General features: G+C 40.0%; 2 protein-coding genes across 4 annotated transcripts; one reads left to right on the top strand and one right to left on the bottom strand.

The window, feature by feature from the left end:
• The first annotated feature begins 2,590 nt into the window (after positions 1-2,590).
• On the top strand, positions 2,591-7,816 carry gpha2 (glycoprotein hormone subunit alpha 2). 2 transcript variants are annotated; one of them, XM_051428953.1, is made up of 4 exons: positions 2,591-3,176; positions 5,548-5,680; positions 5,962-6,146; positions 6,656-7,816. In XM_051428953.1, the coding sequence occupies exons 2-4, from the start codon at positions 5,560-5,562 to the stop codon at positions 6,758-6,760; spliced, it is 411 nt and encodes a 136-aa protein (XP_051284913.1). In that variant the 5' UTR covers positions 2,591-3,176; positions 5,548-5,559; the 3' UTR covers positions 6,761-7,816. The 2 variants fall into 2 exon arrangements, with proteins under 2 accessions (XP_051284913.1, XP_051284914.1); XM_051428954.1 differs by lacking the exon at positions 2,591-3,176 and adding an exon at positions 5,410-5,418.
• Positions 7,817-8,823: 1,007 nt separating this feature from the next.
• LOC127379414 (glycoprotein hormone beta-5-like) lies at positions 8,824-12,325 on the bottom strand. 2 transcript variants are annotated; one of them, XM_051428955.1, is made up of 3 exons: positions 11,258-12,325; positions 10,151-10,352; positions 8,824-9,094 (listed from the first exon to the last, which is right to left on the bottom strand). In XM_051428955.1, exons 2-3 carry the CDS (start codon positions 10,349-10,351, stop codon positions 8,906-8,908), a joined length of 390 nt encoding a protein of 129 aa, XP_051284915.1. In that variant the 5' UTR covers position 10,352; positions 11,258-12,325; the 3' UTR covers positions 8,824-8,905. The 2 variants fall into 2 exon arrangements, with proteins under 2 accessions (XP_051284915.1, XP_051284916.1); XM_051428956.1 differs by lacking the exon at positions 11,258-12,325 and having other exon boundaries at positions 10,151-11,250.
• Positions 12,326-12,370: the final 45 nt, after the last annotated feature.

Here is a 12,370-nt window from a genome sequence, read left to right as displayed (position 1 = left end):
TGCTGTAGGCCATTCAGATTTATAGTCTCTCCCTCTCCTTCTCTCTCTCTCTGGTTGGCATGGAATCAGAAGAAACACACACTGCGACTCACAGTCAACACACTAATAGTTTTGTGTGTTTGTGTGTGTGTAGGTGGGGGGTTTAGGTGATGATGTCACACATCCCGTTTTCCATTGACATAACTTTGGGAATGTTTGGGGTAGAGGGGCCATAAGATGATAATTGTGTTTTCCTTAGGAGGTGTGTGTGTGTGTGTGTGTGTGTGTGTGTGTGTGAGAGAGAGAGAGAGAGAGAGAGAGAGAGAGAGTGTGTGTGTCTGCCTGCTGCGCTGGAAGCCATAGCATCCATCCTGAATCAGTGATTAAGTGACACAACCTGTTCTCTAGAAAAATGGTTTGAAAATGTGAATTAACAAAAATGCACAGAAGTGTCGGGACACCTGAGTTGTTAACCAAAACCCTGTATTTCTCACTGTGGTGCAGAAAGAGGGTTTAAAGGATAAGGTTGGCATTATTCTATATTTTCTTATCCTATTGTCAACAAATTCCATAAAAAGATAAAAAACAAGAAGCTCATTAGTTCCTACTGAGGACATAAATAAAGGACATAAATCCTTCAAAACAGTTCCCGAAATATATGGTTTCATTCCTGAAAAACAGCTAAGCTCCTGAAATACCTGGTCACTGTAGTTTTAAGCAAACGTTACTCAAACACCAGAAAAGATTGGATTTGTTGGGGACTATTTTCATTGGTGGATTTATACACATTCGGCAGCCAAGTGAGTATTTACAGCAGGATGTATGTGGGTTTAAATGTACACTACTTTTCAACTATTATTCCAAATATGGCAATATTCCTAATTTGATGTAAAAAGCATATTCTTCTATTCTTTAATATGAATGTAGCATTTTCTGATTAAAATGGAGGATATGCCGATATTATTAATGTTTAGGACCATTCTGCATGTATACAGCCCCTTCGGAATATGTATATGTTGACAGTATATATAGCCCAAGGTCTCAATTGTTTTTACCACAGTTTGTGACACATGACATAACAAACCAGACTAGTCAACTGTAAGTCTGGTGTCGAGATGCAAAAACCCAGATTTTTTGGCATAAAGAGAAACAAACCTACTTTTAAAGATTATAAAAGACTTGGTTTCAACAGGTATGTGGATATATTTAATCCTTGGATGTGTGCAAATATCGTAACGAGACATTTCCGAGAAATTGCTTGAACGAATGAAGGAGGTAGGCTGTGTCCGCCACCGGGAGAAAATCTATTTTAACCAATTTTTTATAGACATAGGATGTACTTCATTACGTTAACTTAAACAGGAATATTACTATTTTCATTTTCATTGAACATGTAACAGCTTAATAGGAATATTGTCTTTTTTGTAAAGGGCAACTTATTATTTTGTGTATTTTGTGTAATATTTTGTCAGTGTTACTCATTGATGTGTTTTTAAACCACAATGGAGTTCTATGGCACAGAGGAATAAGATGTATCAGGCTTTGTCTACAAAGGCAATATTATTGTCTCAAAAGTTTGATTTTCTGAAAACAAGTGAAAAAGTCTTTTTCAAGCAAGCAAAGCAAATCAACTCAAGTCAAGTGGATTTTTTCTTGATTCTAGCCCATTATTCTCACTCTTTTGTAGATTTTTTTAAAAACAACAAAACAACTTCATTTCTATTTCTACAGTTTGCAGTGTTCTTGTTGCATTGACAGATGTCAATTGTTACCTGGATGAATTATTGAGGTCATAATGAGCATCTGCTGTTTGTATTTCTGAAGGGTACAAGACATACAATGAAACAATGGTGATTATTGCATCTGGGATCCAACCAAAGTACAGAAAGTTAAAACAGAATGTGAGTTTGAACCGTTTGCACTGGTTCAACGTCCTGCTGCTGTTTTTTGACTGTGATTTTATCGTTTAGTGAGTTCCTTAACTTCTTGAATCAATTCTGCTGGCAACTTCAGTCAAAGACAAAGATAGCCGAGTCCTTTTTTTTTATGGGCCAGTATCAGCGAGCTTTACAGACCGACAGCAGCAATGATTCCCAACTCAGCCCAAACTTTCTAGGAAGACATGGAAAAACTCATTGAAAAACCAAAAACACTGAAGTAACCACAGAGGGCTGATTCTGATTCTTGCTGTTCCAGCAAGTTAAGCCATTTGTTCCTTCACCCTGAGACCCAGTTTCTTGTGGTTACTTAGAGACCTATACACAGTAATCTGTGGTCTGATCTGGCAGTTTGTGACCTCTGTGACATGTCACTGTATGTCCAGATACTGCTGCAGTGATCTATGAGTCTATTAAAAGAGTCTTTGCCCGCTGGAGTTTGGACAGGGTGGTTGCTATGCTGATTTCCTCTGTTCAAGACAAGGATGACGAGAAGCAGAGCCAGCCGTTCCCCACAGTATACCCATCATGTGCCACACACACACACACACACACACACACACACACACACACAGATTTGACCCAAACCCACAATATCTTCTGACCCGACCCTGCCCTTCCTTCTGCAGCCACAAATGGAAAACCCAGGCAAACTTTGTGTGTGTGAGGTCTCCCATTCAGTGTATTTATTAGTTCACTTGTAGTGTGTATCAACTGGCAGCTGAGGGCCTACAGTATTATTTTTTGTGATTTTGCACACATGCATACATACACAAGTGTGCTTTTTCTGTGTGTGCGTCTCTGTGCAGGCGTGTGCGGAGTGAAGCTGTGTGTGTTCTTACTATTGTGGCGGTGCGTTGATGGAAAACCTATCTAGTTTTCCTCTGTGTCACAGCAGCAGTCCCCCTAAAGGTTTAAAACAGAGAGCGAGGAGGGGGAGGGCGGAGGGACAGAAAGATGGTAACACACTCCAGGAGAAAGACGTCTCAGAAAGAAGTCGATTTTAATATTTTTTGGAAGAATTTCACTGGGGGTTTTTTTTTTTCAGGTGGAAAGAGTGAAGGAGATAGAGAAAAAAAAGATTCACACACTCTCACACGCTCTCTGATTGTGGGTGTGTCCACAGCTATAAGTACCTTCACTGTTACCTGTGTTACTTATATCCCTGCATGAGGCTCAGAACAGACACACTGACACACACCTGTCAGCCGACACACCTGCCCTGCACTTGAGAAGCTGCGCTCTGCTGTACGTCTTCAGGTAAGACTGAGCTCCTTTTTACGCCTGGAATCAAATGTAGTTCATCGGTCTGTATGTTGGTGGAATAGACCTTTAAATCCTGCGATTGTTCTGTGACATTTAGTCTGTCATCTAGTCTTTGTTGCTTACTTATGGTCTTTTTACACATGAAGAGAATTCTGTTCTACAAGTTGTATATTTGGGGAAAATACAGCTTTAACCCTTTTATATCTCCTTGTATTTCACATTTCTTTACATTCTGATTCTGCAGACCTTTTATATGTGTTAATACTTGAGCTGTTAATGTGTAAAAATATTACCATTTTGACAAATGAGTAAATTGGCCATATTAATAACATTTACTACTACAGAAAATAGATAAATAGATAAGTTTTGCTGTATTTGGGATTTTATTTTGAAACTCATCCCTACTCAGCTGACTTTTGCTTTCAAGACAATACACATTTTTATAAAACTAAGCATTGTTGTTATATAGCTGATTGACTATATAGATCATTCTTAAAAATATATGACAGGACATAAGATGAGACTAAATGTGTCTCCATTGAGTCCTTTATGGTATTTGTAGAACATATTTTCCCTGCAATTGATGCTACTTCAAATAAATAATTAAATGACACCTCACTGGCGTTGTTCAGTATTATGTAGAATTAGTAGAAAGCTCAGGCACTTGTGTGTAATGACGCAGATGTCCACTACTAATATATATATATATAATAACAGCAATTATATAGTTTGTATATAAAATAAAATGGTCTGCTCTACTAATGTCTGCATCAGCACCTGGTCTCAGCTGAACTGTTCAAACCATGTAAGTGAAACTTAAGAGAATGGTGGATAATTTGGGTGATTTACATTAAAGTATTTCCACCTCTCACTTGCCAAAGGTACAGTAATGTCATAGTGTTTCCAGAAAAACAATTATGTCCAAACGTAGTTCCTTTTAATGTATTCTTTTAAATTGTATGCACACATTAAAGTATTTTAAAGGGCAGTACTGATAACATTATTTTGATAAGGTGTTTGTGCGTATAGGATTTTATTTGCAAGCACTTTAAGGATCTTAACTTGTCAGGGAATATGTTCTTTAGTCTATTTTGGTGGTCTTGTTCACCTGCCCTCCCACTATCAGCAGCGTGTACCGTATTACAACCCACTTTCCTAGAAGCCAAACCAACCTTCAGGCATGGAAACCCCACATAAGAGGAAAAAGCCGGGCATTTCCCCTGCCCCATCAGCTGACACGGGGTTAATGGCCTCACACACACACACACACACACACACACACACACACACACACAGCACTGACCTGTTAATTTGGTCGTGCCAGCAGCGTTAATGGCGTCCCAAGGGCCGTTCCACCTTCACCACAGCGGCAATTCCCATCGCTCCAGTCAGAGGGAAGCGGAGCTGGAAAGAGCTGCCATTTTAGAGGGGCAAGGGTCAGGATCACCACATTCCCAGGAAAACATGACTTTATTGTTTACACACGTGTTGGAGTGTGTGTGAGGGGTTCATGAGCATGTGCGTACATAGACACCCACTCATGCATGCATATGATATACCTGTGTGTACGTGTTGAAAGTGAAAAACACAGATGCACACAGGATTCTCTATTTTAAAGACAGACTTTTATTCATAGATGGTATATGACTATGGGACTGCTGCTGCGTGTACGTTTGCACAACCTTAAATTGTGTATGTATACGTGTGTCAGCAGGCAGCTGTTAAATGAGCCAGATTGAAAAGATGAAGGCAGTATTGTTTTTATTCACATTAGCTGTTACTCAGCTGAGTGACACACAGGCAGACGTGCAGGATGGGAAACCACCTTGGTAGATGACGGCGGGGGCTCTGGGCAACACTTTGACTTAAGGGTAAAGTTCAGCAGGAGAGGATCACCTCAGGTTGAGTGAAAGCTCAGTGTTCAAGGTGTAGGCTTCTGTAGCTTCTTCAGCTCAGAAAAAAAGATTATTTAAGGTCTTGATTAGATCACTGGTTCCCCACCTTTTTGACTGTTCCTTTTTTAAAGATTGTTTCCTTTTATTTGTTTTAAAAGTCAACAGAGGTCAGACATTAACGTATTTCACAAGAAAAAAAGCAAAGGTTTGAGAAAAGCCCAAAAAATAAACATTACGTTGGGTAGTTTAAGATCTTTCATCTGACCCCCAGATGGATTAAGTCATTCGATAGACTTCAGTGTTACTGTGTTTCTCCCACTGACCAACTTAGCTCCATATATGTGTGTGTAATACAATGTCATACAAATATTTTACATATATGCATAGAAACCGCTTAAAGTCAGGTAAATGTTTAGAAATGTCAAGTTTTTCTCATCTTACATATTTGGTGTTGTGTTTGGACCCTCCAGGCTGCCATCCAGATGTCGCCGTGCATGACCTCACATTTCTGCCTGCTGGTCCTACCAGTGATGTCACTGCTGCTGCTCTTCTCTCCTATTGGTTGGAGCTACGATGGCCTCACCCCAGGGTGTCACCTACACCGTGAGTAACACACACAGTTTTATAAAAAATGTGCCCACAGTGTCCCCAAAAACAACAAAACATCCATTTCTGTGCATATTTTTTCAGTTTTTGACAGGAAGTAAGTTTATGGGAAAGTGGCCTTGAGAACAGCAGCGTCATTCTAATTGAGAAATAACTATCAGCCTCAAGTGTCTGCTGCTTATATTGATGCATCTTAATGCATCCCAAACATTCGCACACATACTGCACGTCACTTCCTTCAACCTCGTTCATCCCTCTGTCTTCTCTTCAATCTCCAGCCTTCAATGTGAGCATTCGCAGTGACCGCCGCGGCACATGCAAAGGCACCCACCTGGTCTACGCCTGCGTGGGCTACTGCGAGTCCAGCGCCTTCCCATCCAGATACTCTGTGCTGGTGGCCTCCAACTTCACCCACAACATCACCTCCGCCTCACGTTGCTGCACCATCAGCAAGGATGCTAAGGTGAGGGGGGGGGGGTGCCATGCCATCGTTCCGGTGGCCCATTATTCTGAAACCCCAAATAGTTCGAAATGTGCCCCATTGGACCCAAAGCCCATTGCTCCGAACGCCTGTTCTGAAAAGACACACTGATATCACCAACTTACGTTCATAACTTAACTGACATAACTAACGTATTTATTTTAACAATAACCACGTGTTTATTATTGTTAACATGACAAGAAAGGTCACCTGACTTCATCTTCCTGTATGTCCAAATACACTAAGGTATTAAAAATACTCCAGGCAGAGTGTGTATTTTCAGAAGAACTGGCTTTTGGAGCAGTGGGCTTTTGTTTTTGGGATAAAGGGCTGTAAGACAAATGGGCTTTTGGTCCAATTGGACTATTGGGGTTTTGGAATAATGGCTGTCTCTGAGGGGAGGGAGGTGGTAAATGAAAAGAGGGGTTAACATCCTCTAGTTTTGATTATTCATGCTGGTTGTTAATGTCCTCTGGCTCGTCTTCCCTTAGGTCAAAGTTCGCCTGGACTGCCCCCGAGGTCGTCACCACGACGAAATAGAGATCCTGACAGCGAAGGCGTGTCGCTGCGACATGTGTCGCAAGTCCCGCTACTGACACATCAAATGTACCACCCAATGTACACCAGAGTAAGAACCAAATTACAGTTTTGTCAGTTAAGCGGTTCAAACTTTGGTAAATGATATAAATACAAGATTCTCAGTGATGTAACAGTAACTATCCTCTTTCTCCTTTATCTACGTCGACTTGTTATGAATGTTGAAAAAAATCATCAACAAAAATAACTTATTTAACTGAAAACTAATCAGCCTTCTACCAAGTTATCATCACCAGGGTTTCCTTCATTTGGGTTCTCAAATAGGACAGGAAGGTGGGCGGATCAGGCAGAATAAACCCTGCTCTAGAACAGTGCCTTAAAGTTAAAATGGGAAATTTACACTTCTTATGTCTATAAAGATATGCTGTTTGTGTGAGTGTGTGTATGTATGTGTGTGTGGTTGTGTTAAATGTGATGTAAGGGAGGTTTTTCTAGAAAACTTGATTGACACACGTTTGTGTTAAAGCGTGTATAAAACCATTCTGTCACTCATACTTCAAACAAACTGAACCTTTTTATTTTTTTTATTTTTTTTGCTTTGAGGCTTGGCAGACACTTGACTTTCTAAGCAGCTATAAATAAAAGACTTAGTCACACTACCTTTCATACTTAGTATGCAGTAGCAAGTGTCAGTAAACAGAGACTTCAGGATTGTAATTAGTCAAACTCACGACCCAAAAACACAGATTTTAACATTTTGAAAATATGCAAAATGAATGAGAACATTACATTACATTTAAGACAGTTACATAATCTCTTCATTGACATGCATTAAACATAAAAATCAATATATTGTCAACCTTTGGAATCAATATAAAAGTCATATATACAACTAGGGTCATTCCTTGCAATAACCACTAAACACAGACAAGACACCAAAGAATGTACAACATTTATTTATATTTATGGATTTGAACTAAAGGACATTTGTAAATAATATCTATTGATGAAACCAAAGAATGTTGGAAATGTCAATTAAATGAAAAAAGAAAGAATGCACTGTATAGTTTGTGATGAAATTGTATTTCAATAAATTTCTATTCTGCAACTGTAAAGTACTTTATGTGGACATTTGATTTTCTTCTCACTTTACACACACACTAACTTGTTTCCATTACTTAAGGCAACATTGCATTGACTTACATTCATTCCCTGGTGACTAACCCTTAACCATGACCACTACATGCCTAACCCCAAAACTAACCCTCACCTTAACCTGAAACCATGTCTTTAGTCTTTTAATAATATACGTTGTGGGGACTTGCATTTTGTCCCACATATGACTGTGGGCCCCCAACGACCTCACCACCATTGTCTCTCTGTACAATGTGTACGTCTTATGCCAGCTTCAAGTAAACAAAATTAATTTTAAACAGATCTATATAGGAATATTCAACATGTGAGCAGTGATGCCGCCAATGTGTGGCCACAGGGGGTCACAGCCACCCTGATACCATCTACCTGATACCCCCACTGGCCCCCCTTGCCCCCTTACTTCTGAGTAATGAGTACTGCATGCACTACATGTGAGTGCAATATAAACTCACATAATGAAGATATTGATTAGGTATCATAGTAAAACTATTTTTTTAGCCTCAATATTAATACAGGCCCCAGTTGAATTATAATTTATTGGTGAATATCCCTGAACAGAATTGTATTTTATCTCATAACAGTACACTATACACACACTAAGGATGCAACTTTTAGACCCCTGACCGAGGGTGTAGGGCCTCAGCGAAGTTGTCTGCTTTGCTTTGTTGGTATTCAACTCTTGGTACACAGATATAGTTGAAATACAGACTGTATATAAAGCTAACCTTATATATTATTTTCAGCAAATGTTTTTATCTGCATGTTGCACAGAACTCTTATCTTGAAATGCAATGCCTGATCTGTCATTTCTCCTTTCTTAGACATATAAGTATACACGCACAGTCTTCAGGTTTTGGTTTGGTCTCTTTCTTTCAGGGCTTTTTCTGTAATTAAATATGAACCTCTTGCTAATATTGCAGGCAGTGCTATAACCCCCCCCCCAGAAACTCTCACACTTACTCAAATGTCTCAATATCATACTTTTATTGAGTCATTCATGTCAGTAAGACTGTTAATAACATTGTTTGCTGAAAGCAGAGTCCTGCCCATCAGAAGGTCTCACACTCTGTGTCCTGTGTGGAGCAGACGGCACAGTGGCACTGCAGAGCCATGGGATAGTGGTAGAGAGGAGAGACGTTGGGCTGGCAGCCCGGCAGGCGGGCGGTCATGTGGCGGGTATGACTGTACGTACACACGCGGTGGTGGCGGTGAATATAAGGGGGATCCGGTACAGGTTTCTGCAGGATTCACAGAGGTTGTATACAGAGGCATACACAGGTTACTTTGCTCTCCATTGATAGCAATGTCCTTTTGTTGCGTATTGTTTTCCCATGAACCAATAAACAGAAATTCTGGGACTGGGTTACAATTCATGTTAGAAAAAGGAAAGATTTAATAATTTTACTACTACGCTGTGTTTCCTGTAACTTAAAAGATGGTTATGGGTGACACACAGTAAAGGGCCACAGGTTGGATATGAACCCAGGGCCACTACAGCAGGGACTCAGCCTCAGTACATGGGACACCAGCTCTACTTGATGAGCTACTAGTTACTGCTATTATTAAAGTGAAAAGTTAATCTTAAAATACAAACATATAATTTTCTCTGTAACTCAGGGTCTACATCCTAGCTCTTGCCTGAGCTTTCAACCACATCTCACTGTCTTCTGCGGAAGGACCTCTGTGGATGCAGTTGAAAACTGCCCTTGCAAAAAAAAAGTTATAAAAGCTTGTATATAATGAACATTATATTCAGTTTCTGCCAATAGATCCTCCTAAACGTTACAAACTGGACCTTTGAGTTAAGATTTTGTTTTACATTTTTTCGAATTGACCTCCTACCAGTGTGACTGACTCAGCTCTGTTGTTGCTGATTCAGAGCTCTTTCTGCTCTACAGGCTTTGAATTTCTAACCCTAAACTTGGTTTTTCAATTACTTAGAGCTGAAATTAGAATCCTTGCAAACTAGAACGAGTTCAGTAAAGGTTCAGTAACTTGGAGGGATCTGAGCATGTCTTATGACAATGGCATATGGGTAAGAGCTGAGAATGGGTCGTCGGCCTTCTTGTGGTCTGGGTTGAGTCCTGGGTCATTAATCATTTATTTGGTGTTTCACAATACCAGTTTTATGGAAGCTCTCAGAAATAGCTACGGAAAAGAGTGGGACTCACAACGTTGGCTAAATGGAACTGATGTTCTGTCACTTTACTGTGTGTGTGTGTGTGTGTGTGTGTGTGTGTGTGTGTGTGTGTGTGTGGGGTGTGTGTGTGTGTGTGTTTGTATATGAATGTTACCTCCCAGGTGTAACAGCGCCCCCAGCAGGCCTCGGTGGTGATGCGCAGTCCCTTGCAGCCGGGCTTCTGGGCCACAAAGGAGAACTCTCGCACAGCGCAGCCTCGGAAACCATGAAGTGAGGTTGTCACGGTAACGCACACCACAGCTGTCCTGGCAACCAGGAGGAGGAGGACAGAGAGGGACAGGGTATGGAGATGCATGCTGGGAATGATAGGTAGAGTATATCATTATTCAAGTATTTATATCCACATATCTGCTTCCTAAATGAATGAAATAAATTTTTTTGTCATGTCAACATCATGAATGAGTGAAGACAAACATTTTATTGACTCCACTGTTCCCTGCCACCTGTCAAGTCATTTTAAAATCTATTCCTTTTTTAAAATCAGAGCAGACTCTTATATAGAACAGATAATGAATGGCTTAAGGTTGTATTGCCACTATTTTACATCTATAGAGGAAGATGATCCCCAAAAGCTGACAAAACACTGACTTTCAGGGCAGTAGACTGACATTCAGCATGACTCACAACTCCCTCTAGTGTTCATTATGGCTACTGCAGCCAAAGGTACTAGTGACCTACACACTGTAAAAAATATATTTATTCAAACCACTGACAAATGAAACTTTAAGATTTGCCATTTTAACTGAGAAATCTGACAGTGTAGTTGCTTAGTTTCACTGTTTTTATTTTCCTGTTCAGGATCAAGAGTCTTTTCCCTTAATGCTATTGGAGACATCTGCTTAATTACTCTGCACATTTTCAAATAAACCACTTAAACTGTACTGAAACAACTGGAGTCATCTCAACTGAGCCAGACTGCAGAATGCTTCACTTCTTTAAGAAATATAACACTGAAATAAAAATACTTTCTGCATGAACAGAATGATGTGGAATACTTTTATAACTGAGACCACTCACACACACACACACACACACACACTGTGTTCACTGAGAGTACAATGGCTCCATATAGGCTATGAAACTACACTATGGTGTAAAGCAGCCTGCTAATACAATTATGCACACGTTTTGTCCCTAAAACAGTTCAAAGTCCCTTAAAAATGAAATATTAGCAAGATTTAAAAAAAAAAATGCTTCTCACCTTTTCAGCTGAAGGTCTTGCAGAGATTTGAGCTGCTGGACTCTGGTGTCTCTCTGCCCGGACAACAACCAGTGAATGGAACCAATCTGTCCTTGTTGTTGTTTTTAGAAGCCCATTAGGGCGGACGGACATTCTGACATCATAGCAATTACAATGAAATACCATTAGAGACCCCATGCCAGAAATAATGGAGACTCCCTGGAAAATACTGATGCTTGTCTATGTTTTCTTAACCTCAGCTTGTATCTCTCTGTGCGAGTGCATGTGTGCATGTGTGCATGTGTGCGTGTGTGTGTGTAGTTCCTTATCCAACTTCGGTCTACTGTCAGTGATGTGAGGATTATCAGTGCTCAACTTACACAGCACTTACCGTGACAAAGGATTAGTAACGTGAATATAAAGGACAGAACTTTGCACCATGTAATTAGATAAAAGGTACACTGGCTATAATTGTAAGAAGAAAAATGTTCCATACCATGCCACACGTGTTATAGTCCATTCACTAAAACTCACAGATACTTTACATCATAGCTGATCTTTTTGCAAACCATGCTGTGGTTTTAGTTTTCCCTGTTCCATCATAATGCAATGAAATATGAATCAAATATTACATAACAAACTGCATCGCAAAGCAACATCAAGGTAACAACAAGGGGTCTGCTTATTGAATCACGTTACATTACATTATTTTGCCAAATATTTTGTTGTTGTGTTTCACCACCTGATGGATGTAAGTCTATAAGTTAGTAAAGCTCTGCTTTGGTCTCCACCAAACCCTGAGAGAAATACCTGGCACCTTCGCTACTAAGTGTTCCTCTAGCCCAGGTGCTAACTCAGTCTGCTGTTTGATGCTGGGCAGGCAGGTGTTTTTTTAATGTAATATATCACAGCTGCCTGCCTGAGACAGGACATGAGGTTGGTGACAATGGAGCTTATGGGCCACAAAAAGGCTAAAAGGGTCTACTAAGCCAGGGGAAAGGCAGAGTTGGGTTATAATTCTCAGTGAGGTTGTAACTACATGAGTAACCCTTGTCACATTAGAAATGAATTTGTTCAAGTAATGTATCATTGTGCCTGTGGAATTAACATTACTGAATATTAATATATGAAAAT

This window comes from Dicentrarchus labrax, unplaced genomic scaffold, assembly GCF_905237075.1.
Source record: "Dicentrarchus labrax unplaced genomic scaffold, dlabrax2021, whole genome shotgun sequence".
Taxonomy (NCBI): Eukaryota; Metazoa; Chordata; class Actinopteri; family Moronidae; genus Dicentrarchus; species Dicentrarchus labrax.
Note: the sequence above shows the minus strand (reverse complement) of the source record. Positions and strands in the feature narration are given on the sequence as shown.

What these genes read in the sequence shown, in the direction of transcription:
- LOC127379414 (XM_051428955.1), bottom strand. Translation starts at nt 10,351, where the DNA reads ATGCATCTCCATACCCTGTCCCTCTCTGTCCTCCTCCTCCTGGTTGCC. An exon ending in GGCGCTGTTACACCTGGGAG is followed by an intron (nt 9,095 to 10,150) that starts GTAACATTCATA and finishes TGAATCCTGCAG; the next exon opens with AAACCTGTACCGGATCCCCC.
- gpha2 (XM_051428953.1), top strand. Translation starts at nt 5,560, where the DNA reads ATGTCGCCGTGCATGACCTCACATTTCTGCCTGCTGGTCCTACCAGTG. An exon ending in CCCAGGGTGTCACCTACACC is followed by an intron (nt 5,681 to 5,961) that starts GTGAGTAACACA and finishes TTCAATCTCCAG; the next exon opens with CCTTCAATGTGAGCATTCGC. An exon ending in CCATCAGCAAGGATGCTAAG is followed by an intron (nt 6,147 to 6,655) that starts GTGAGGGGGGGG and finishes GTCTTCCCTTAG; the next exon opens with GTCAAAGTTCGCCTGGACTG.